General features: G+C 40.8%; 1 protein-coding gene across 1 annotated transcript in view; it reads left to right on the top strand.

The window, feature by feature from the left end:
- Window positions 1-25,729, top strand: part of MMP20 (matrix metallopeptidase 20) — a 47,493-nt gene extending 21,764 nt beyond the window's left edge. Inside the window, exons 7-10 of the mRNA XM_025465723.3 lie at window positions 4,340-4,476; window positions 5,849-6,005; window positions 24,583-24,686; window positions 25,629-25,729. Of these exons, the coding sequence (XP_025321508.1) occupies window positions 4,340-4,476; window positions 5,849-6,005; window positions 24,583-24,686; window positions 25,629-25,729 (499 nt within the window). The remainder of the gene's footprint in view (window positions 1-4,339; window positions 4,477-5,848; window positions 6,006-24,582; window positions 24,687-25,628) is intronic.
- Window positions 25,730-27,591: the final 1,862 nt, after the last annotated feature.

The following is a 27,591-nucleotide window of genomic DNA, read 5'->3' on the forward strand; positions in this document are numbered from 1 at the left end:
CACAGGTTATGGCTAATAAATAGGGATTCCCACAGCCTCCTCTGGCATGATTAATAGGGGCACTATGCATGGCTTTCACTATTTTTTTTATTTTAAAGATTTTATTTATTTATTCATGACAGACAGAGGGAGAGAGGCAGAGACAGGCCGAGGGAGAAGCAGGCTCCATGCAGGGAGCCTGATGTGGGACTTGATCCCAGGTCTCCAGGATCACACCCAGGGCTGAAGGTGGTGCTAAACCGCTAGGCCACCGGGGCTGCCCGGCTTTCACTATTTTTAAGCACTGCCTACACTTGGGATTTTAATTTCATAAGCTGTGTTTTTCTAGGGCTCCATGAGATGAATGATAACTGATTTCTTGGCCTCTAAAGCATTCTGACATAAGCAGCCTTGGTTAGTGAAATCTCCCAAAATGAGTGGCATGTCAGCCAAGGACGTGACCCTTTGTACCTCAGAGTTTCCAGTGACAAAAATATGTCAGAGAGGCAAACTCAGAAAGAAACCTAGCTCCATTGATAGACTTTAAGTTTTGCCAGTCACCAATCAATACATTTGTAGAGTGAAACATATCTTTTTACAAGATATATAAATTATTGTAAGAGTAGTCAAGAGCTTATAAGACACTTTCATATGTATTATCACAATTAATCCTTTAAAGTATGAGAACACATGTTATTAGTATTCTCACTTTTATTTGACAGAAGGAAATTGAGTCTCAAAAATTGAGTGACTCACCCGAGGTCACACATTCAATGATAAAACCAGGTTTCAAGCTCCCAGCAGAGCAATTGCACTGCAAGCATCAAAAACAAAAAGAAGAGAGACCCTTCTTCCCCCTGAAACCAGGGATCGGGATGAGAGAGAACAGATCAAGGAGAGTAAAGGGCTGAAGATGATGATGCATGAAGATCCCCACTCAGCTCAAGCTGAATCACCCTGACGGTCCAGCAAGAAGGAGGTGAAAGGCTTCTTACGTAGATGGCAGGGAAGAGAGGTGAGCACTACACATGACACAGGAAGAAGCAAGTGCAAGTCACGTTCCCAGGTGCACCAGGCACCATGTAAGCCAGAGGACAGAAACACAGATAATCCATGGCCCTGCCCCGGGTGAAGGCCACAAGTGAACAAATCTCAACCTTGAGTTAGCTGCTATTCTTTGGGAAAGAGGAACGAAAATCTCAGCGAACATGAAAATTGGTGATCTAATGAGTTGCTTTCACTCCCTGGTGCCCATTCATTGAGCCAACAAATATTTATAGAGCCCTGACTATATCCAGGCACAGTATTGGCTCCTGGGAGCACAGACAGCAACAGAACAACTAAATATATAAGCAGCAGATCCCTATTATCAATGGACACCATTGTTTTTTCCTCCTTACCAAAGATCAGATTATAGGCTATCAATAAAGTCTATCGATAAACCTATTTCCACAACCAGTTCCAACATGCCCCGCAGCTGCTCTCTTCCAATAAGTTCAGATTGTTTTTCTTTTAATCCATTTACAGATGCATTAGGTTACTATACTCGGGTTTTTTGGTCAATTTTAATTTATTATTGTAATCTGTAGCTCCAAATTGGTAAATCCTCTGGGTATATGTTCTGGTGTTTTGTTACCGACCATTAGGTACTGAAAATTTTCATAATTACAGATTCTTATGGAATTTGTGTTACTTTACATAAGTGATGGATAGTATTTATTTCTACCTAATGCTCATGGTTATACATTATAATACGTTATAATAATACATTATAATTATATACGTTATAATAACACTGTTTAAACCAGGGCTCCTTAACTTTGGCATTGCTAATATTTTAAGTCTGTGTTGGATTGGGTTGTCCCACACACTGGGGCATGTTTTATTGGCATCCCTGTTCTCCACCCATTGGAAGATAAGCAAAACAGTAACCAAATATTGCCAAGTGTCTCCAGGGCCATAAAATCACTCTTGGTTTAGAAGGACCACTCTACTTCCACTGAATCCTCATAATTCCTGCAATGTCTTAAATCAAGGTTTATTTAGGAAGGAATTTTAGATTCTACTACATGTGAAAGTTTCCAAAAGCATACTTTTCAGTTTGCAGCACTCTTAATTACATTTTACCACCTCTCCTACCGGGTCGTCGGGATGTCAGTGCTCTTAGTTAAGCCCAATGAAACATAGGGCTGAAGTTTGACTAGAGCCACCTGTTGGTTTTTAAATGAAAAATGAAAGAAAATAGTTCCCCGCTTTAGGGGCCCAAGGAGAAAGGGGCAGGAAGTCCGCTGTACCTCATCAGAGATGTGGTTCAGATAGAGCCTCCTCTGCCTGCCTTCCTCACTTCATGCATGCCGCTGCAATCCCCCAAAATGCGCCTCAGTGCCTGGGTCAACACTTAGCACAGTGGCGTGAACAGAGTAAGCATTTCAGAGTCATATACTGAATTAAGTGAAAAACACTTGCTTTTTTGGATTTCTCATCAGGTTCCCAATTAACCCATTATTACCAAAAACCAGATGAAAGGCTATGAACATGAAGCGTTTATCTGTTTTCATTACCCAGATCTGCTGGGTTCTCCAAACCTGGGCTCATGTCGTGGTGGCAGAGAGAAAGGGGAAGGTGGTCCCTCGCACCTTCAGAAAAGCCTAGATCTGACTGGACAGTTGGTCAAGTTGTGAACACAGGAAAGCAGAGATCACAAGGCTGGGGTTGAACAAGTAGATGAGATCAGGTGAAGATGAACATGGAGACAGGTGGAGTCCAAGCCGGCTCTGTCTGCCCCTAACCACCAGACGATGTTTGGGCCCACCAGCCTCCCTGAGCCTGTGTTTCATCTGTTAATACAAACATTCTAAAGAAGGCTGTGATGTGTAGGGCATGGGGCGAGGCAGCATGCCCAACACAGACGCCTGCCACCCTGTGTATCATGTATGGTGGGTGCCCAGTTAGCAGGTGGGTAAGGCCTACGTAAATAATCATGTTTCAAATGGACAGTATGGTCCATTGAAACTATGGCACTTCATGGATTAATCACTTTCCTATGCATCTCTCCTTGGGTCCTCAGAATGACCTCATGAGACAGGCTAGGTATCATTATTTGCATCTAAGAGATGATAAGCCTGATTTTAGAGATGCCAGTCAGAGTTAGAACTCAGGCCTACATCTTCTAAAGCACAATGTGCTTTAGGAAACATGAAGACACATCTCTCTCAATACAGCTCTTCTAAATTCATCATCAGCTGACACAGCCTCACCTGGGACACTGTCACCCAATCCCCAACAGCAGTGGAGTCTCCCTCCTGTAGGGTACGCTCTGTGTTCGCATCCTCAACTTGCCTCTGTAGCTCTGTAGTCCTAGCTGCTTCCTCGGTGTAGTCCTGTCTGCACTCTCAGACTGTAAGCTCCCTGAGGGCAGGGCCTGGGTCTTGTTCTGCGTCTCATCTCAACATCTGCTGCAGTCCTTGCTGAGAGCACCCTATAAATATTTGTTAAATTAACTGAACAGGAAAATGCAACATAAGATTTTGGAGTTCCTACACTAGCTATCCAGGAAATTAAATGTCAAAATTTATTACAGTTTCCCTGTCCACAAATAATTTTATGTATAGATTCTACTTTCTACAGAGTCAAGTAAACTATTCATATTTTATAAAAATTATTTTCACTTTCAAAATTCAAACTGGACCACATTTACATTGAATGTTTCAGCCCAATAGCCTTGTGATGCTGCCACAGTTTTATGGACATAATTTTGGGTGAGTGGATGGACGAGTGGCTAAAACTTGAGTTAGTTTGTGTGTATCAGATTTTCTGTTAACTAGCCATCCATTTCAAGGACATAAGCACCTTGGTAGATAAGCATTTAGGCAATATAATTGATCATCGGTAATGCTCTTGCTGGCTTTATTGGGAATAATTTACATATCCCAACTACAGTTTTGATTCAATTGTAATATTCATAATGTCCACCAGAATCATTTCATCTTTGTGAGATTTTAGTTTTTAAAAGATCAGAACAGGAAAAGGGCATCTGTATCCAGGGATACTTGGAAATGGAAGGTGCACAGCTTACATGTGTAAAACACCAGTGTTATCGCCTTGCTGTATCTTTCCATGTTTTGAACATCCTTAAGGAGATGAAGAAAGAGGATTGCAGATGTGCCAGAAGAACAAAAAGGGGAAAGAACTGTTAACTAGGGTCAAAAAATGATGTATTACCCTTAAAAGCAAGCAAAGGCAAGAGGCATTTAGAAATGGCCCCTGGAGTGTGGCTTGTAGAATACGTCGGTCCAAGTCCAGTCGGTCCAAGATCTGAATCACCTCTTGACCCTGCTGTCTTTTGTGGATTGCCCAACAGGATTTTCTGGCGCCGGCAGGTTCACCTGATGGCAGGGATCCGGCCCAGCACCATTACCAGCTCCTTTCCCCAGCTTATGTCCAACGTGGACGCAGCTTACGAAGTGGCTGAGAGGGGCACTGCGTACTTCTTCAAAGGTACCCTACTGATCCCCAGAGGAAAGGAATAGCAGGGTGCAGTGCCCAGTTCGGGTTTGGAACATCTAGTACTGTCAGCATGTGGTCCGGGATCACTGAGCGTGCTCCCATCACTCCTCCTCAGGATGGGCATGAAGTATCACTCTGTTGTACTAGAACAACGGCAGGAATGACAATGGCTCTCAAATGCTCTCAGAGCCAAAGCTTTACCCTAGAGAGGCTCCGTGCTAAGTCACAGGGCCCAGGGGGCTACAAAGCTGTCCCTGCCCCTCAGAGTGGCACGGCGTCCCCTACTGAGAGCCCCAAGTAAGCAGAACAAAGCCCTTGCTGCTCTGTCCTGCTCGGAAACAGCTGGGAGTAGAAAGACACATGTGAGGTCAGGAGGTGGGCACAGTGTCAGTCTCTGGCTCCAGCCCTTTACTATTAGAGTGATTGTGGAGAGTTCTCTAACATCTGAGCCTTCCTTTCCTCCTGTGAGAAGTGATTGTAGTAATGTCAACCTCACAGATGTGACAGTGGCTAGCCAATGGACGTGATCCAATAAGGAGTAATTGTCAATTTCAGCTTATTTTTCTTGATGCTGAGGGATGAAGGTCCCAGGCTAGTCCCAGCTTAAGAATCATAGCATTTGGGGATCCCTGAGTGGCCCAGCAGATAAGTGCCTGCCTTCAGCCCAGGGCGTGATCCTGGAGTCCCGGGATCGAGTCCCACATCGGGCTCCCGGCATGGAGCCTGCTTCTCCCTCTGCCTGTGTCTCTGCCTCTCTCTCTCTCTCTCTCTCTCTTTGTGTATGTCTTTCATGAATAAATAAATAAAATCTTAAAAAAAAAAAAAAAAAACTAGTTGAGGGGCAGCCTGGGTGGCTCAGCAGTTTAGTGCTGTCTTCAGCCCAGGGCGTGATCCTGGAGACCGAGAATCGAGGCCCACATCGGGCTTCCTGCATGGAGCCTGCTTCTCCCTCTGCCTGTGTCTCTGCCTCTCTCTCTCTCTCTCTTTCTCCCTCTCCCTCTCTCTCTCATGAATAAACAAATAAAATCTTTAAAAAAAAAAAAGAATCATAGCATTTGTGTGTCATGAGCTGCTTCTCTTTCATGAGACTGAAATGAGGTTATACACATGAGAAGTATCTTGAAAAAAATTAATGTGTTAAATTAAGACACAATGGTATCAAAATTATTGTTTTCCTAAGGCATCACTAGAGATTTTTGCCTCCAGAGTAGTTTTAATTGAATAAAAGCTTATATATTGGGCTATAGCCATGGCAAATATCCCATTAAGTACTGCCATTTGTGATCCTACTTAGAAATTCTCATGAATGAAGTGCATCATTAAGTGGTACAGAGGTTTTATAAACTTTAATTTCTGTTTTCAGGCCCCCACTACTGGATAACAAGAGGATTCCAAATGCAAGGTCCTCCTCGAACTATTTATGACTTTGGCTTCCCAAGGTATGTGCAGCGAATAGATGCTGCCGTCTATCTCAAGGATGTGCAGAAGACCCTTTTCTTTGTGGGAGATGAATACTACAGGTATGGCTTTTCTCCTTTTGATAGTCCAGATGTATTCAAAAGGAAGGAAAAATCGTTTTGCAGGAAAGAATGCAAAGCAAGTTTGCTATAGGCCCACTGGCTCCTCTTGGCTCCTGGGGTGCCTTTTACCCACAGTGGACATGGTCTCTAAGACATGAAACCACCTAAATAAGTGAAACATTCATTCAATAATCCCATTGTTTGTTCTCTGGCACATGAAACATCCTAGCCTTTCATGCACTTACTAACTGGATCCCCAGTGGCCTAACAGAGTGAATGCAGCATCCCCAAATACATGACTAGCCACAGGGATTGCCTGAGCACAGAACTGACTTGCTGTTATGTGGGTACCAATGCATCCCAAAATACTCTGTGATTTCGTGCAGAAAGGATGTGGTTATGACTGTGGGAATCTTTGAAGGAGAGCTCTGCCTAAAGGTAAAGCCCTTATTGCAAAGTCCTTTTATCTGACCCAGCACATGAAGACTCTTCTTACATGAAGTGGATCATACACAGTTGCCCTGCCCATCTTGCAGACCTGAGTAAGGTGCCCCCTGACATCCAATCTCTGCTCACCTCATCCCACCTCCTGGGTTCCTATCCTTAACTGGCTTATGTGAAAGGTGGGCAGGCTCTGCCTCTGCACACCTCCCCCCTACTCCCAGCTCTAACATCCATGGTGTTTGTTCATTGGAACTTCAGAAGAGAGAGGTAAAAACAAAACAGATTCTAAGTATTTGACTATGCAGAATACTTTAGGTCCATGATAGGATCTGGTTGGAAACAGGAAAGTACCCAACTTTGGTCTAAGAGTTTTCATTTTATGTGACTTATTTAAGCTTTTATTCGAATTTTAATTAAATTCCAGTGAGATAACATACAGTGCTATATTAGTTTCAGGTTTAGAATGTTGTGACTCAACACTTCCATACATCACCTGGTGCTCATCCTGACAGATGCACTCCTTCATTCCCATCTGTTTCTCCCATCCCCCCACCACCTCCCCTCTGGTGGTCATCAGTGTGTTCTCTGTAGTTCAGAGTCTGTTTCTGGATTTGTCTCTCTTTTCTTTTTTTTTCCCTTTGCTTATTTGTTTCTTAAATTCTACATATGAATGAAATCATATGATATTTGTTTATTTCACTTGGCATAATACTCTCTAGTTCCATCCATGTCATTGCAAATGGCAAGATTTCATTCTTTTTTATGGCTAATATTCCATTCTGTATACATCACATCTTCTTTATCCATTCATCTGCCAATGGACATCTGGGCTCTCTCCATAGTTTAGCTATTGTTGATAATGCTTCTATAAGCATCAGGGTGCATGTACCCCTTCAAATTCGTATTTTTGTATCCTTTGGGTAAATACCCAATAGGACAATTGCTGGATCGAGGGTAGCTCTATTTTTAACTTTCTGAGGAACCTCCAGACTGTTTTCCAGAGTGGCTGCACCAGTTTGCATTCCTGCCAACAGTGTAAGAGGGTTCTCCTTTGTCTACATCCTCTCCAATATTTGTTGTTTCCTGTCTTGTTAATTTTAGCCGATCTGACAGGTGTGAGGTGGGATCTCATTGTGGTTTTGATTTGCATTTCCCTGATGATGAGTGATAATGAGCTTTTCATGTGTCTACTGAGCATCTGGATGTCTTTTCTAGAAAAATGTTTCTTCATGTTTTCTGCCCATTTTTTATTGGATTGTTCATTTTGGGGGTATTGAGTTTTATAAATTCTTTATATATTTTGTACACCGACCCTTTATCAGTTGTTTGCAAATATCTTCTCCTATTCCATAGGTTACCTTTTAGTTTTGTTGATTGTTTAATTCTCTGTGTAGAAGTTTTTAATTTTGATGAAGTCCCAATAGTTATTTTTGCTTTTATTTTCCTTGCCTCAGGAGATATATCTAATAAGAAGTTGCTACAGCTGATGTCAAAAAGGTTACTGCCTGTGTTCTCCACTAGGACCTTGATGGTTTCCTGTCTCATAGTTAGATCTTACATTCATTTTGAATTTATTTTTGTGTATGTTGTAAGAAAGTGGTCCAGTTTCATCCTTTGCATGTGGATGTCCAGTTTCCCCAACACCATTGGTTGAAGAGATTTTTTTCATTGGATATTCTTTCCTGCTTTGTCGAAGGTTAGTTGACACACAGTTGTGGATTCATTTCTGGGTTTTCTACTCTATTCTATCGATCCGTGTCCATTTTTGTGCCAGTACCATTCTGGTTTGGTGATCACAGCTTTATAATATAACTTGAAGTCCAGAATTATGACACCTCCAGCTCTGCTTTTTTTTTTCAAGGTCAGTTTTGGGTCTATTGTGCTTCCATTTGTTTGTTCCAGTTCTGTAAAAACTGCTGTTGATATTTGGGTAGGGATTGCATTAATGTAGATTCCTTTGGGTAGTATAGACATTTTAACATTATTTGTTCTTCTAATCCATGAGCATGGAATGTCTTTCCATTTCTTTGTGTCTTCAATTTCTTTTATCAGTGTTTTATAGTTTTCAGAGTAAGGTCTTTCACTTTCTTGGTTAGGTAGATTCCTAGGTATCTTATTGCTTTTGGTGCTATTGAAAATGGTATGGGGGATCCCTGGGTGGCGCAGCGGTTTGGCGCCTGCCTTTGGCCCAGGGCGCGATCTTGGAGACCCAGGATCGAATCCCACATCGGGCTCCCGGTGCATGGAGTCTGCTTCTCCCTCTGCCTGTGTCTCTGCCTCTCTCTCTCTCTCTCTCTCTGTGACTATCATAAAAAAAAAAAAGAAAGAAAGAAAAAAGAAAATGGTATGGGTTCCTTAATCTCTCTTTCTGCTCCTTCATTATTGGTTTATAGAAATGCAACACATTTCTATACACTGATTTTTTTTTTTATCTTGCAACCTTACTGAATTCATTTATCAGTTCTAGCAGTTTTTTGGTGGAGTTTTGGGTTTTCTATATATAGCACCATGTTGTCTGCAAATAGTGGCAGTTTGACTTATTCCTTACCGATATGAATAAATTTTATTTCTTTTTGTTGTGTGATTGCTGAGGCTAGGACTTCCAGTACTATGTTAAATGACAGTGGTAAGGGGCACCTAGGTGACTCAGTCAGTTAAGCATCCAACTCTTGATTTTGGCTCAGGTCATGATTTCAAAGTCATGAGATCAAGCCCCTCATCAGGCTCCACACTCAACAGGGAGTCTGCTCAAGATTCTCTCACCCTCTTCTTCTGCCCCCTCCTCCAAAAATAAATAAATAAATAAAATATTTAATTAAAAAATCAGTGGTGAGAGTAGACATCCCTGTCATGTTTCTGACCATAAAGAAAAAGCTCTCAGTTTTTCCCCATTGGCTCTTTTGTAGCCTCTGCCTTTATGATGTTGAGGTATGTTCCATCTATCTCTACTTCCTTGAGGGTTTTTATCATGAATGATGTTATACTTTGTCAACACCTTTTCTGCATCTATTAGAATGATCATATGGATCTTATCCTTTCTTTTATTAATGTTATATATCACATTGATTGATTTAAGAATACTGATCCACCCTTGCAGCCCAGGAATAAATCCCACTTGATCATGGTGAATAATTTTTTAAATATATTGTGGATTCAGTTTGCTAGTATTTTATTGAGAATTTTTGCATCTATGTTCATCAAGGATATTGACCTGTAGCTTTCTTTTTTTAGTGGGGTCTTCATCTGGTTTGGTATTAGGATAATGCTAGCTTCCTAGAATGAATTTGGAAGTTTTCTTTCCTTTTCTATTTTTTAGAACAGTTTGTGAAGAAGGTATTAAGTCTTCTTTAAATATTTGAGAGAATTCCCCTGTGAAGCCATCAGGCCCTGGACTTTTGTTTGTTGGGAGTTTTTTGATTATTGATTCAATTTCTTTGTTGGTTATAAATCTGTTCAATTTTCCTATTTCTTCCTGTTTCAGTTTTGATAGTTTATATGTTTCTAGGAGTTTATCCATTTCTTCCAGGTTGTCCAATTTGTTGGCCTGTAGCTTTGCATAATATTCTCTTACAGTTGTTTGTATTTCTGTGGTTTCAGATTTTCTCTCTCCTCTCTCATTTGTGATTTTATTTATTTGGGTCCTTTGTATTTTTGGTAAGTCTGGATAGCAGTTTATTAATTTTTTCAAAGAACCTGCTCCCAGTTTCATTGATCTGTTCTTTTTTTTTTTTTTTTTTTAGTTTCTATATTATGTATTTCTTCTCTAATCTTCATTATTTCCCTCCTTCTGCTGGCTTCAGACTTCTTGCTGTTCTTTCTGCAGCTCCCATAGGTATAAGGTTAGGGTATGTATTTGAGATTTTTCTTGCTTCATGAGGAAGGCCTGTATTGCTATATACTGCCCTCTTAGGACTGCCTTTGCTGCATCCCAAAAGTTTTAGACCACTGTGTATTCATTTTCATTTGTTTCTGTGTAGTCTTTTATTTCTTCTTTGATTTTCTGATCAATGCATTCTTTCCTTAGTAGCATGTTGTTTAACGTCCCTGTATTTGTAGTCCTTCAAATTTTTTTCTTGTGGTTGACTTCAAGTTTCTTCATGTTGTGGTCTGATAATATGCAGGGTATGATGTCAGTCTTTTTGTACTCGTTGAGGGCTGGTTTGTGACCCAATATGTGATCTATTCTGGAGGATGTCCCATCTGCACTTGAGAAGAATGTGTATTCTGCTTTAAGATGAAATGCTCTCAGTGTGTGTGTTAAGTTTATCTTGTCCCATGTGTTATTCAAAGCGTTTGTTTCCTCATTGATTTTTTGCTTAGATGACCTGTACATTACCGGGAATCGGGGTTAAAGCTCTTACTCTTACTGTATTTTCATCAGTGAGTTTCTTTATGTTTGTCTTGAATTGTTTTATATATTCAGGTGCTCCCAATTTGGGGGCATAAATATTTATAATTGTTATATCTTCTTGTCAGGTTGTCCCCTTGATGATTATATAGTGCCTTTCTTCATCTCTTGTTACAGTCTTTGTTTTAAAATCTATTTGTCCAATATAAATATTGCTACCTTGGCTTTCTTTTGCATGATAGATGGTTCTCCATCCTCTCACTTTCAATCTGCAGATGTCTTTATGTCTAAAATGAGTCCCTTGTAGGCAGCATATAGATGAGTCTTATTTTTTTATCCATTTGATTGGAGTGTTTTGGGACGCCTGGGTGTCTCAGTAGTTGAGTGTCTGCCTTTGGGACAGGTTATGATCCTGAGGTCCTGGGATGGAGTCCCACATCAGATTCCACAGGGGGGGCCTGCTTCTCCCTCTGCCCATGACTCTGCCTCTCTGTGTGTGTGTCTTTCATGAATAAATAAATAAAATCTTTAAAAAAATGCTTGGAGCACTTATTCCATTTACATTCAAAGTAATTACTGATAAATATGTATTTAGTGCCATTTTATTTGTTTTGTAGTTATTTTTGGAGCTTTTCTCTGATCTTTTCACCACATAGCAGTCTGTATTAGGTTTGAACCCATTCTTTTGTCCTCTCCTCCCCACATTTTAGATACATGTGACTGTATTTTATATCCTTTTTTGTGAGTTTCTTGACTGATTATTTATAAAAACATTCATTTTTACTGCTTTTGTGTTTGCTGCCTTTATACCTTCACTTTTAGTGCCTCAAAGAGTCCCTTTCAATATTTCTTGAAGGGCTGGTTTAGTGATCACAAACACCTTTAGTTTTTGTTTGTCTGGGAAATTCTTCAACTCTCCTTCTATTCTGAATCATAGCTTTACAGGAATATCACCCATTTCCAATAGCCATTTCTATGGCATAAAAAAAATTTATAAATAAGCATGTGTGATCTTCTACCTGACTGATATCTTCTCCAATTTGGCACTGAGAGAACAGTATTACTGGAGAACATATCTATTTCATGAAATGGAAAATTTATTTTTTGGAAATGAATGCCAAACAAATGTAGATCCTGCTGATTCAGGCCACTGAGAGCCCTGGTAGCATTGCCCATATTATCATGTGGTGTCCTGACATGTCACTTCCAGTCCAATGATTAAACCACTAAGCCAGCTATTTTTCTTTCAGAGCTTCCTTTCTGAAACCCTGATGGTATTTATTAAGCCCCTAATATCTGCTGGGCAGATTCCCCCACGTCTTTCTTTAAAATAAAGTGGCTGTAATCACAGTGCTGACATACAGGAAGATAGGTTTTAAGAAACTCCCCTCCCACTGTGAGTTTTCAGAGAATGAGATTGAAAGATGCATGTATAAGCATGTGTGTGGGAGCGGGAAGACATTTATATTATGATTATTCAGTTAATTTCCTGAAGATTGCTCACAGCCTGACTCTCACTGGGGGAATTATCCACTCTCCCATTATTTCAGTTCTCCATTCATTGTCTGGTCTTTGGGCTAAGCTACTATTCACCAGCAAAGCATGCACCTCCAGCAAGGCAGAAGCGAGGCTTAGCAGCTAACACAAGAGACTTGATGAGAGGTTTTTAATCCTCTGTAAATGTAAGATTGAGGAGGGAGAGGGGCTCTGATTTTAATGAGGCCTGATTCCACCCCAAGAAAATCACAATGCACCTTTCCAACTAGGCTTTTGTGAGTGTCTATTAAGGAAAAGTCAGTAATCTGGATAAGACAGATTCATTAAAAAGTTGGTCTGGGGGATTAACTCAAATGTTAAAGACTCATTTTGGTATTAAGGGAAGGTATTAAGCACTTCTAAAATTAAATTTCTGAGGTTATTGGGAGGATTAAGTCAGTAACACATGTAGATACTAGCACTGAGCCTGGCACATAGTAGATGCTCAAATAGAGTAACTTTTCAGTAATTGTAGGAACTTAAATGGTAATCAAAAAATACCTGCTTACAAAGTTGTGATTATTAACAAATGATCATTTAAACCTCAATAATACTCTGAGCAGCAAAAGAGAGCAGAGAGCTGCTCAAAGGGAATTTCCTTTTTAAAGACCAAAGGCCCCAACACTGCACTGAAACTCCAACTTTTGGCAAAGCATAGACAATCCTCTCACCAATGAGGGTCCTCTGCCAAATGTACTGCAACACACTGTTCAGGCACTAAAGAATAAAACAACCTTGACCACAGCTTAGAAGTTCAGAAAAGGCTGTTTTTAGCCTCTCCATAGTGAACCCTGTCCCCGCAAACTCCATAACCCTCATAACCCTGTTTTAGCAGAGCCTCACATGTATGACATCTTCTTGTCACATGAAGCCATGTATTGGTTAGAAATTATGTTCAGCAGATAATAAGAGAGACCCAAAAGTAGCTGTGGCTGAAACACTTAAGGGTCTGTTTTTCTGTATATTAACATGTCTGAAGTTTAACAGACTTAACAGCTGACAAGGTGAGCTCATGGTCGCTAAGCCCCAAGTTCCTTCTAACATTTTGCTCTGCTGTTAACACGTAGATGCCTCTCTCACTCATGGTTGCCCTAAGACTCAAGGTGGCCAGTGACATCTGGTCACTACATCCTGTTCTAAACAGGAAGAAGGAGGAAATGGGAGGAAAAACCAAAGGAGACAAATGTTCTGTCAGTAAAGTACATGGTCATACTCAAAACTCACAAGGCCAGAGCCTCAAGTTATAGATCAAGAATTCAATTGACAGTGTGTGACTTATTTCCCTTAGTCATTCATCACATCCTTCTTCGGTCCTCAAGCTACATCAGGGTGTGACACAAATGATGTGCCAAGGTAAGAGAAGTCTCTGGACATGCTTGTTTCAGGGAGAGTATCCATGAACTCCCAAAGTGAGACCAGTTCTAGTGAATGATGTGCCATGAGAAAACTATTGAAGAGCTCCCCCCACTGAGGATGGGTGTTGGTGTGGGGTCAGATTGGTTCAGGCTGTAGGAGTGAGAGCCCATGTCAGTGTAGTAGTAACTCATAGGGAAGCAGCCACAGAGAAATACAGGGTGAAATCCAAAAGGGAGCTCTACCATGCTAATGCCACCACACACTTCATGATGTGCTGCTTAAACTTACCAACAAGGGCTTCTTCCCTATATGTCCATTTGGTTTTACTCCTTCCTTTCCTCTTCCTGGCAGGCCCAAATGATCCAACTAGTCTCTCTTTCTTTACATTACTTCCATTACCTTTGGCTAATTTCTCCCTATAGATATTCTCTCTTGCTGAGCAACAGCAGAGCAGAGGCTACTCTACGGAGTTCCTGGAGACTAGGGGTTCCAGAGACTCCATCATCCTTGGAGACAGTCAGTGTTTTCTGAATTTTGTGTAAAATGATATGCAGATCTACAGGCCCCAGCCCCTTTCCATCCTTAAGTCACTCTTTCTATGCAGACAGACTGGAGACATGATTAATGCAAAGCAGAACACATTCCCTCTTTCCTGGATGCCCCAAGTATACTGAAAATTGATCTGTTTATTTAAAGACTTTGTAGAGAAATAAGTAATAAGTAATAGAAATAAGATGGGTAGAGTTTAAAATCTTTTTTAATCTTAAATTTTTTAAACTGCGTTACCAAACTACCACTTTCAGTCTACATATATTGGGCATGATTATGTATCAGACTCTGTGCTAGGACCTTACCACTCAAGAGAGAGCACAGAGTTTGCTGCCTGAGAATGTGGGCGGGAGTAACAGAGTGTTCACCTCAACTCTCACAGCGATCATCAGGCAATCTGGATTACCTTTCTGTTTTGGTTTAATCATCTTCACAAGAGAAGCAGAAATAGCATCTCTTCATAGGGCTGTGGGAATGGGTGAGAAAACTGTGAGACACCCATCACACAATAAATAGTTCACACTGGGTGCTGTCCATGCCCTCCATAAGGCCTACAGCAGAGAGGATGTGTATAGGGAAATAATTAAGAGGCATCCAAGTACGATAGGTGACCTGAGAGAAGACTAGATGGAAATTGGGCCAAAGAAAAAACTAAATGGCCAACGCTAGTCAAGATGTCCAGAACGTACTCTTAGAGGAAGTGATGACTGCCCTTCATCTTGAGAAGGGAGCAGGAGTTTCCCAGGCAGGAAGCAGGAGGGTAGCGTGGCTTCCAGGCAGAGACAGCAGTGAAGCAAAGGCACTGGTGTATGAAATAACCTGCATACATGGGGAAGACCTCACATGGTTCAGCGTGATAACAGTGTGGATAAAATGGAGATGTGGCCCAAGGATAAGCAGGGTGTAGATGATGGAGACCTATACGTTTCTAGGGAGACCAGCATGAATTTATAGAAAAAGAGGGATATCTTTAAGTAGCCTAAATAAGGGAGTAACCCAGTAAGGTTTGTAAAATATTCCTCTGGCAGCAGTGTGCCTAGAGCAGAGGGGGATAAAATGGGAGGTCGGCTAAACCAGGGAGGCCAGAAAGCAGTGGGAAACATCAGAAAAGTACTCAAAGAAAATAACTCTCAACCAAGAATCCTACATTCAGCTAAACTATCTTAAAAATTGAGACCAAATAAGACATTACTAGATAGACAATATCTGAGAGAATCTGTTGCTAGCACACCTGCCTTACAAGAAATACAAAATAAAGTTATTCAGAATGAAGGCAAGTGGCCCTGGACAGTAATTTGAATCCACATAAAGAAAAACCAAAGAGCTCCAGTAAATGTAATTATGTAATCATGAAAGATAGTATAAGGATGTATTACCTCTCTTTCCTTCTCTTAACTAACTTTAAAATTAACTGTTTAAAATATATATTTATGTATGTAAAATTGTATTGTTTGGCCTATAACATTCAGAAACATAGTATATTTACCAATAACAGCACAGAAGAGCAGGGTGTGAAGAAAAGGAAAAATGTATTAAGCTAGGGAAATGATATCAAACAGTAACTCAAATTCACAGGAACAACAAAAGAAAATAGAAATGATACATAAGAAGGTTAATGTATTAAAATCTATAAATGTATACTTTCCTTTCTTCTCTCAGCTTTTTAAGAAGACATTAAATTGTATAAAATAGTAATTAGAACAATGTATGTTGGGGGTTTGTAACACATACAGATGTAATATATACAGCAACCATCAAAGGGAGGGCAAAGATATAGACTTTACAAGAGTAATGTTTCTGAATATCACTGGAATTAAGTTGTTATAAATCTGAAGCAGATTATGGAAGGTTAAGGTATCTGATAAACTCTAGCAACCACTAAGGAAATAACTTTTTTAAATATAGTGAAAAAATCATGGAAGTTTAAAATGGTACATTTGAAATTTTTCACTAATGCAAAAGAAAGCATTAAGGAGCAAAAAGGAACCAAAAAGACATGAGACATGTAAAAAACAAAAAAAGTAAAGTGACAGGTATAGATCCAATTATATCAAGAACATTAAAAGTGAATGGATTAAATAATATAATCAAACAGCAGATAAGAATGGACTAGATAAGAAAAAAAGGAAGACCCAACTTTATGCTGTCAATGTGAGACATCTTTTATATTCAAAGATACAGATAGATTGAAAGAAAAAGGATGGGAAAAGTATCTATTGTGCAAATACCAACCATAAGAAAGCCACAGTGGCTATGCTAATATTTAGCCAATATCAGGCAAAATAGACTTTAAAAAAGAAGGGGAGGGACACAGAAAGGGTTACTAGGGATTCAGAGGGACATTTTTTAGTGATAAAAGGGTCAATCTATCAAGAAGATAAAACAACCCAGCAACACCCCCGAAAATGCATGAAGAAAAAAAAAAAAACTGACAAAAATTAAGGAAGAAAACAAAAAACAACTGAATAATAATATTTGAAAACTTCAATACTTCACTTTTAGTAGTGAATAGAGCAACTACACAACAAGACCTATTAGGAACAGTAGCCATGAACAGCTCTGTAAACTAACGAGACCTAGCAGGTGTCTCTAGAACACCTCACACAATGGCAGAATGCACATTCTCCTCAAGTACTTATGGAACACAGTACGGAATAGGTGACACGTTAGGCCACCACACATGTCTCAGTAAATTAAAAACAATTGAAATAATACAAAATATCTTTTCTGATCACAATGATATAAAGCTAGATATTAATACGAGAGGGAAAACTGGAAAATGCACAAACATGTGGAAATCAGCATACTCTAAAACAACCAATGTGTCAAGGAGAAACTCACAAAAGAAATCTGAAAATACTTAAAGATGAATGAAGACAAGGACACAGTATTTAAGAACCTGGATGCAGTGCAAGCAGTACCCAAAGGGAAATCTATAGCTCTCAATGCTCATTAAAAAAGATCTCAAGTCAATAACTTGCCCTTCCACCTAAGACACTGTATAAAAAGAGCAAATGAAACCTAAAGCAAGTAGAAAGAAAGAAACAAAGATTATGGTGGAGATAAATGAAATAGAAAATATTATAAGCAATTTGAGAAAATCAACAAAACTAAGTTTGGTCCTTTGAAAAGATCAACAAAACTGACAGATTTCTCAGTGGATTGACCTAGTTAAAAAGAGAAGACTCAAATTATTAAAATCAGAAATGAAAAAGGGAACATTACTAGCAATCTTACAGACATTAAATGGATGATAAAGGAACACTATGAATAATTGTATGCCAGTAAATTTCATAACTGAGCTGAAATGACAAATTCCAAGGGAGACACAAAGTGATAAAGCTGAGTCAAGAAAAAATAGCCTGAATCAATCTATAAACAAGTAAAGAGATTTAATTCATAATCAAAAAAAAATTATGCACGAAGAAACCCCCAGGCCTACATGCTTCAGTAGTGAATTCTACCAAAACATTTAAAGAGCAATTAATGCCAATTTATCACATAATAATCTAAAAAATAGAAGAGGAGGGGCCATTCCCCAACTCATTGTGTGAGGGCAGCATTACCCAGACCAGCATCACAAGAAAATAAAACTTCAAAGCAATATCTTTTGTGAATACGGATGCGAAAATCCTCCAAAAATGCTAACAAATCAAATCCAGCAGGATATAAAAAGAATTGCACGCCATGACCAAGTAATATTTCTCCCAAGCATACAAAGTTGGTTTGACTTCTGAAAATCAATTAATGTAATACACAGTATCAACAGAATAAAAACCAAAAGCCATATGATCATCTCAATAAACACAGAAAAAGCATTTGACAAAATCCAACACTGTTGCAAAATAAAAACTACTAAATAAACTAGAAACAGAAGGACACTTTCTCAACCTGATAAAAGGTATCTACAAAAACCCACAGCTGATCTCATACTTGGTGGTGAAAGCCTGCATGCCTTCCCCCTAAATTCAGGAACAAGACAAAAATTTTCACTCTCCGATGCCTAGGTGGCTCAACAGTTGAGCATCTGCCTTTGGCTCAGGTTGTGATCCTGGAGTCCTGGGATCGAGTCCCACATTGGGCTCCCTGCCTAGAGCCTATGTCTCTGTATCTCTCTCTCTCTCTCTGTGTCTCTCATGAATAAATAAGTAAAATCTTTAAAAATAAAAAAATAAATGTCACCTCCTCTGAGACACCTTTAAAAAAAGTTCACTCTCACCACTTCTATTCAACATAATATTGAAAGTTCCAGCTAGAGCAATTAAGCAAGAATGAATAAGACAAAAGGCAGTCAGACTGGAAAGGAAGTAAATCTATTCCTATGTCACATGATCTTTTGTAAGGAAAGGCCTAAGGAATCCTCTAAAAAATTTGTTAGAACTAATAAGATTAAGATCAGCAAATATGCAGAGTGTGAGTTCAATATGCAAAAATCAGTTATATCTCCATACACTTCAACGAATAATCCAAAAATGAAGAAAACAATTCCACTTATAATAGTGTCAAGGAGAAAAATAATATTTAGAAATAAATTTAACGGAAGTGGAAAATTTATAGCCTGAAAACTACAAAACACTACTGAAAGAAATTAAACAATTAATCTAAATGGAAATATATCTCATGTCCATGGATTGGAAGCCTTAATATATTTTTTAAGATTTTATTTATTTATTTGAGAGAGAGCAAGAAAGAGCACAAGCAGTTGGGAGGAGCAGAGGGAGAGGGAGAAGCAGACTCCTGGCTGAGCAGGGAGCCCGATGCAAGACTCAATCCCAGGACCCGGAGATCATGACCTGAGCTGAAGGCAGATGCTTCACCAACTGAGCCAACCAGGCGCCCCAAGCCTTAATATTTTTTGAATGACAATACTCCCCCCAGTTAACCTATAGGACTCAACACAACCGCTATCAGAATACAACTGGTTTCTTTGTAGAAATTGACAAGCTAATCTTAAAATTCATATGGAAACTTACAGGATCCAAAATATCTTAAAAAAGAAGAACAAAGTTGGAGGACTCAGACTTACCAATTTCATTTTATTTTTTTTAAAGAATCTCTCTTTCTTTTTTTTTTTAAGATTTTATTTATTTATTCATGAGAGACACAGAGAGAGAGAGAGGCAGAGACACAGGCAGAGGGAGAAGCAGGCTCCATGCAGAGAGCCTGACGTGGGACTCAGTCCTGGGTCTCCAGGATCACGCCCTGGACTGAAGGCAGTGCTAAACCGCTGAGCCACCCGGGCTGCCCCAGACTTACCAATTTTAAAACTCACTATGAAGCAAGAGTAATCAAGACAGGATAATATGAACATGAGAATAGACATATAGATCAATGGAATAAAATAAACCCGTATATCTAGGCTCAGCCGATTTCTGAGAGATGCCAAGGCCGTTCAATGGGGAAGTGATACAATGACAAAGTACAGCACAAATAAAGGAATAAACAGGAGTTCCACTTGGTGCATGGGGAGTTTGCTATGTTGCTATGTTGGTGAAATCCAAGAAGGGAAATGTCCAGAAGAGAGTTCTCTATTCAGGTAGTAGGCTCAGAGAATTCTGAGCAATACAAATTTGCATTTTGTCACACAATCAGGTGGTAACTGAGGCCATCGACGTCTTTCACATTGTTACATGGTCTTGTTTCAAAATCCTCTAGGCAGGGTTCCTAACCTGCATCTGGGATGGCACATGGCAGCTTCTCATTCTCCCCCACCCCCATCCCTGACCTCTCTCCTCTGGTGTAGATCACAAAGGCCCCATCCTCCCTGAAAGCCATGTAATTCCTGGCTGGAAGTGGATTATGAATAAGGGACCTCCAGGTTTCCATTTCACTAGAAAGGTCTCCTTGAATAAACTTTCTGAAAACATGTATTTTAGATACCTTACCAGTAAATTCCTCCTTTTGCCATCCTTTCTCACATTTTCCTTCAGCCTCCTTTCACAGACACAACTTTCTATTCAGTACTTCAAAGGAGGCAGGATGGGGTCAGTTTTGCCAGTGATTTGTGATAGAAACCCTCATAATCGACACACCAGAAATTCCTAATAAATCTAAATTCAGAGCATAAGATTAAACAACATGCAGGCACTTTACCAAAATAGTGCCCAAGCCCTTAGATGACCAAGGTGGAGAGTAAGATAATAAATCTGAAAAAAAAAAAACACCTCACATCTATGGCACCATGACATTGCCAGTAAAGTTTAACTGCCAATAATGATTTCTATAATATCTATTCTCATTAATCAATATTCAATGATGAAATAGAAGCCCATAAAGGAAATAAACATAGTTACAGATCGATTGTTTTTACTTGGTATTTAGGATTCACAAACAAGATGTCAATCATGAGAGAATGCAAGCAAATGACATCACTTTTCAGCAAGTCCCTAGTAGGTAGTAGGTACACAATAAAATGCATTTATTTCCTTAACATTCTAATCCAGCTAGTATTTATTGATGTTTTATTATGTGTTAGGAATCCTGCTGAGTATATCCTCATATTCTGTCATCCTCCCATATGCCTTCTCAACAATCTTGAGAAGAATTCCTATCTCCATGAAACAGCTAAAAACATTGCATCTCAGAGAGCTTAGATCATTAGTTCGGGTCACTCAGCTAACGAGTGATCCTTCTGAGGCTGCACTTCACACCTTCCGAGTCCAGATGTGGAGGTCCTCACCATCCAGCACACATAGTCTTCTTCATTCTTTTCACCATGAATTTGCTGTTGACCAAAATACCCCACTCATGATTCTCACCCTGTCTTTTAACTTCCTTTTCTATTATCCTCCACAAAATCTGCAACAGAACAGTTGACATTCTCAATCCTAATCCCTTCTTGGCTGCATTCTCTGGACTCCCTGCACATTGTCCAGCCCTTCTCTCTCCACATCCTCTCAGCTTTACCTCTACTACAGAATGTTATCCAGGAGGTGTGTTTGAAGATTAGGTAAAGAGTAAACTCCTTGATGACTTAGGAGCTCAGATCGAATCACGAAGTTTACTCAAGCTCCTACTGGTCAGTTAATGGTTCTCAGTGCCCTGGATGTGTACATGTGCCAGGCCTGTGAGTGCATGTGTGCGTGCATGTGTGTGTATAAGTTGTCTCTCATCCTCATGAGCACTGTTTTCCAGATAAAGAAATCAGAGCTCAGAGTTTCCCCTGATCACAGAGCCAGGAGGTAACAGAGTCAGCTCAAACCCAGGGCCATCTGATTATACAGTGTGCTTTTAGCTCTACAGCAGAAATCCTCAAACACCTGTCCACAAGCCAAGGCCTAGACTATCACAAAGCTTCCACCAATCCACAGCAAAATAAGAACAGAACAATATTATAAATGTAGGGGGGTATATTCTGGGTCAGTATAAAGACACATTATTGGCAAGAACCATCTTTTATACTGAGATTGTGTCCTTTATGCCTTTTTGGTGATAAAGTTTCTTTCTTTGTGAAATGAAAATGAAAATAAGTGATAATTTTTTTGATGGTTTGGTGGTAATGTTCTTACTTGGTACCATGAAAAATAGGTAACTCCATGGTAACTTTGTAGGTCCCATGTACATAGTGCCTACCAAACAAGTCCAAATGAAATATTTCTATGTTATTATCTAATGCCAAAATGGTGATTTGTGTTTCAGATTGATACTTTGAAATAGATTTTGTTAGGAAGCAGTTACAGGACAAGAAAAGGGCAGAGAGGAAGCTAGCCAACAGGGCAAGGATCTGTTAAATACATAAGTGTTAGAAGAGTTGGAGAAAAGAAACAGTGATTTCATAATTTCCCTGAGGATTTTGCCCAAGTTTTTATAAATGTGATTGAGAATTAAAATTCCCAGCTAGATGTTACTTCTCTAAAATTTCTCCTTAAAATTTTTTGAAGATTTTATTTGTTTTAGAGATAGCATGGGTGCATGGGGGGAGAGCCAGGGGGGGAGACTCTCCAGCAGGCTCCCCATTAAGCAGGGGCCCTGATGCACTGTGGAGTCCATCTCATGATCCTGAGATCATGACCCAAGCTGAAATCGAGAGTCAGCCACTTAACCAACTGAGCCACCCAGGCACCCCATGAAACATATTTTATATATAATAGTATGACCTCCATTATCCTCTGAACAGGTATATATCATATTTTGGTGTCCCCCCCCCCGCCCACCTTAGTGAAATAAGCAGACAGATAAAAGAAAAAAATCTTTCTTCCGTAACTTTCTATTGGATTAATAGTCACTATTCTCTCTTTTAAATGCACTCTTGTATTTAAACTGTTTCTCTGTTCTCAAGAATAAAAAGATATTTCCTCTGTCCTTTGATTCCTTCCAGTCTTCCCCATCCAATTTAAACAGAATACAGGAGACCCTACTTGTAATAGTCTCCCTCCAGATAGTCTTTGTTCTGTCATCTGCTCGGAACTGAGAACATATTTTGCCATCAAACAATATAAATGGTGATTATGTTCTTAAAATCCCTCCTAAATGTTTGCTTAACATGCTCAAAGGTAAGGCGCAGTCTTAGTTTAGAAAGCTCAGCTTTGGATCTTCGGTGCCGTGCAGACAGAAGAGAGCAGAGACGTGAAAGTGAGGCCACCTTTCTCCCTGAGCAGCGGGCAGCACGAGACAAAGGCTGGGGTCCAGGCCTGGCTGTCCAATGCCCTGCCTGTGCTCTCGGCACCTGCAAGCAGCCTCGGCGTCACTCTGCCCTCTCACCTGCATCCCACCCACCAATATTGAAGGATTCTCTTCCTCACTCCCTCTGCCAGAGCCTCCGTTTGCTGTGTACAGCTGTCTTGGAGACCTGAGAGAAGAAAACAGCCTCATGATCAAAGATAAATATGTAAACAATTTTTAATATAGGACTCCAGATTTCAGGCTTTGGAAAGAAGTGAATGAAACATATCTGGAAAAAAAATAAGAAACAAGTCGGTCACGGGGAAGCCAATGTGCCCAGGCTACTCCTTGTTCTGTCCAGTTTGTCCCTGACTGCACTCCTGAGCCGTTGCAGTCACTGGGATGACACAGGTGCCCTGTCCCCACAACTGTCTTGGCCCTTCTGTGGACAAGGAAACACAGGAAGTGATCTCCATCTGTGTCTGCGCTACAGTGACCTGCACCGCAGTTTTCCCCTGAGCCCCTGCAAGGTTCACTGACCCTCCTGCCAAGGGCGTCAGGGACAGTCAGCGTACAGTCCCATCAACACTCCCCTGAGCAGCTCAACCCACTAGTCACGCTGGCCTGAATACTTGCTGCCCCATGTCCAGTCCTGCTTGCTCAGCGTCGAGGGACACCAGTCCCCAGGCTGCACGGTCATGGTCATGGCCACAGGAGAAGCATACATCAGAAGGTGGGTGTCGTCTGTGGCTGCAGGAAGCAGCTCGGAGCCCCAGGCACCAGCAGAAACTGTCTGAGCTTTTGGTGGGAAAAGAGTGGGGTGTCCCCCCAGAAATGTCCCTGATGAGGGCACTGTGCAGATGAAGAAGGAACCTGGTCATGCTTGAGACCAAGTCTGCCCAAGTGCCTACGTGCCGAGCTCACAGCCATCATGCTGATTCATGTGAGCCAGTCCTCTGTTCAAGGGGCAGCGCAGATCGCAAAGAGCTGTACAAGACATTCCTCGGGGTTATCATCACACAGTGGTTGCTGATCCAGAAAAAGAAACCTGATCTACTATTTGGTCAGTTATATAATCCTTCTGGGAAACAAAAGCATGTTTTAATTCAATTCATCTAATATAAAAGGCAGACGCTCAGTCATCAGAGACTTTCTTGCTACTTATCTATTGACCATTCACATGTGTGTTTATTCATTCATTGTGCATTTTTGTCCAATCCCTCCTCTACAGATGCTATGCAAGGGGCCCCTGAATAAGAGCCCTTGTGAAGGGCTTCCAATGGATTCTTGCATAATCCAAGCCCAGAAATTCTTTACATAGGAGGCAGGTGGGGGATAATTGCAACAGTAAATAAAGCAGTAAAAATATGTGTAGAGCTCCCTTTGAAAGGCAACATATCTTTTTTAATTATAGGAACATGTTGCTATAATATAGAGAACAATTCTAAGACTAATTCTAAGAATATATCTGTTCACAGACTATGTAGAGCAAATGAGCAGTCTTAGAATCTCAGGAACTTGAGAGAGAAGTGATAACTCTGTGTGCATGTATGTATGAGTGTGTGTGTGTGTGTGTGTGTGTGTGTCCATGTGTGTGGCACAGAGAGGTAGAGAGACACACAGATACGCATCTAAAGTAAGTCATAAGTAAGCCCTGGCTAATGATGCCTGACAAGCGCATTGTCACCTACAATTAATAAAAACCTCTCATTAACATTATTTGTGAAATAATACTTCTTCCAGCTATGATGAGCGAAAAAGGAAAATGGAGAAAGACTACCCGAAGAACACTGAAGAGGAGTTTTCGGGAGTTAACGGCCAGATAGATGCTGCAGTGGAACTAAATGGTGAGCATCTCCACCCAAAACTTCCTTTGTGGAAAAACCGTAACAAGACATCTGGGCTCTGCTTTCACATGACAGAAAGCAGGTTTGCAAATGGGGGCCCTTGGTCCTGAGTCCCTTATAAATGTAGCTAACCAGAGTGAGTCTAGAAAGAATGTAAAACCGTCTGCCATCGAGACTCTCTCTCTGTGAATAGAAAGTCTTAAGAAGTAGAGTGTGAGTCCCTAAGCCAGGTACGTCTTCAAGCCCACCCAGTCAACACTGCCTCTCTGCCCTTGAGAATGCACACACTGTCACACTGTCCACCTCCTAGAGCCTGTTCCCCACCCCATCACCTGATCCTGTACTATGATGCATTGCTGGGAAGGTTGAACCACACAGGGTAGGATAAATGTGACCAAATCTTGGAGGCCAGTCAACGCATCCTTCCTGAGCCTAGAGCACAGAGCTGGACTCTGTTCAGAAGTTCACAGATGATTCCAGACACATTCTCTGCGCTTGCAGAATGGCCACTAACCCTGGGAAAAGCCCCCTTCAGCAGAGATTACATTACTAGTCACCTTGACTATCTCTAATGTGGTACGGAGTGGTGCAACAGGCCTCACAGCCTCAGCGAGAGGCAAGCTGAGAAAGGAAAGATGAGAGCCAGTATCCACAGTGGAGATGGCACGGCAGGACTTCAGCGAGTTTGGGGGACAGGCTAGAGGTTTGGCTAGGGAGGAAGCAGGGTGACTTCCTGGAGGAGGGCAGAGGCACAAACATTCCCAGGCAAGTGCCCCTGGAAGAAAGGTGAGCAGTGACGGAGAAGCTAGGGGTGCCAGGTCATAAGGGTCTGCCAGAGCCATGCACAGGACTGCAGCTACGCCTGAGGCCACCTACAAATCCTCCATCTGCGGATCTGCAAGCCATTTCCAATAACAACATTTTCCACTTTGTCTCTTTTAGGCTACATTTACTTCTTTTCAGGACCCAAAGCGTACAAGTATGATACGGAGAAGGAAGATGTAGTCAGTGTGCTGAAATCTAGCTCCTGGATCGGCTGCTAAACAGAAGGGTCTCGTGTTTTCTGAGCAGTGAACACAACCGCAAGCAGCAGGTCCCGGGACCACAAGGACTAACGCAGAATGTAGGATAGGGCTTCTTCCCATGGCCTTGATCCTAAGGGGAACATAGAACTCATAAAAAATTATTATGCTTTTAAATTTTTATATGGTTGCAGATTCATAATTTTAATCTAAATGGGCAATTTCTATGTGGTCAGCATCACATAAAATCAGAATCAACACAATACTCTCTTCCATGAGACACCCACTGCTTTTTTTCCTTACCTAATATACGGAAGCAAATTGATAAATTTCGTTCTTATTGCCAAGAAGAGGCCTATTTGGTTTCTGATATCTATTCCTAATGTCTATTATAATTCTTTTTCATAGGAAATGTTATTAGCATACAAATTATAATCACTCCTTGCAAGCAGTGGCTTTCATGGCCTTTACATTCATTGTGATGACTGTAAATTTGTCCATCTTTACCTTGAACACATCACAAAATACTGTGTAAGTCTTGTTTCTCGTTGATGGCAGTTAACTGTGCTCACTGGTCTTTGAAGCAGCTCATAGCAGGCAAATCCACTCAAATGACTTTTCACACTAGGCAAGAGATGGACACTCTGCAACAGGAAACTTTTAACAAAAGCCAATAAAAAACGTTATATAAGAACAGTTCCTCATTTCTCTCTTTCAGTTAATATTTACTAGCTTCAATCCCACTTTATTTGGCAACAAACTCTATGTAGCTAGGGGAAACTCAAAACCCAAGATAGTATCCTGAGCATGCAGACCCAGAAGACTGTAACTTGCTCCATTTCCTGCTTCCTGACAATAAAATACCGCGGGCAAACCGCCTTCAACCTGGCAAAGTGAGTCTCTTCAGAGCACTTTTGCATTTAGGGGAGTCTCTCTAGTTTTTCTGACTTCATGCTGAGCCTTTTCTCTTTCTTATCTACTCCTCAGTATGGAAACCACAGCTGTTTGTCATTCTTATGACTTTTTTATCTTACCCTCTAGAATGTAAGGATCTAAAGGTTAAGTGAATCTAAAATTAGATGATAAATACATTTAGCATACTTCATAGGCCATAGTGTTCAACACACATTAGCTGTTCCTGCCACCATCATGACTGAACCCCTGTCATAGCGTGAAAATGGCGGGGCCATTCCTGGAGGTCTCTGTAGGCCTTCCACTTGGTTTCTGTTACCGAAAGTGACTATTTATAGCCCACCAGATGTTGTTAAATCTTTGACCATTGAAGACAAACTCCAGCATGCCTGCTTTCTAATGTCAACTTCCTTTTTGAGGAAGAAAAGTCACTTTTGCAAACAATCAGCAGAAGAGAAGTGCTTAATGGCAACAAGCAAGGAGGAAAAGCAGCCTGGTGCTTCCTCAAAGGTTAAAGACAGAGTTAGCATCTGAGCGAGCAGCTCCACTCTCAGGTGAGCGCCCGTAAGACGGACGCCACGCGCTGCAGCGTGGATGAAGCCTGCAAACAGCACGTTAACACATCCGACACGGAAGGCCACGTATTCTATGACTCTGTTTATATGAAACGTTCAGAATCAGAAAATCCATAGAAACAGAAAGCTGATGCGTGCCTGCCAGGGGCTGGAGGAGGGGCCGGGAATGACCGCTAAGGGGGGGGAGCGGGTTTCTTTGTGAGCTGATGACAATTGTCTCCAAGTGGCAATGGTGAGGGTTGCACAACTCTGTGAATATACTAAAAGCCATTGAACTGTACATTTTAAGTGGATAAATTGTATGTGACTACATCCCAATAAACCTGTTGTCTTAATAATAAGCAAGGAGATGCAGGCGGCCTGATGATCTCTGCAGGGTGCACAGGCTGGCCAGCT

This window comes from Canis lupus, chromosome 5 (assembly GCF_003254725.2).
Source record: "Canis lupus dingo isolate Sandy chromosome 5, ASM325472v2, whole genome shotgun sequence".
Taxonomy (NCBI): domain Eukaryota; kingdom Metazoa; phylum Chordata; class Mammalia; order Carnivora; family Canidae; genus Canis; species Canis lupus.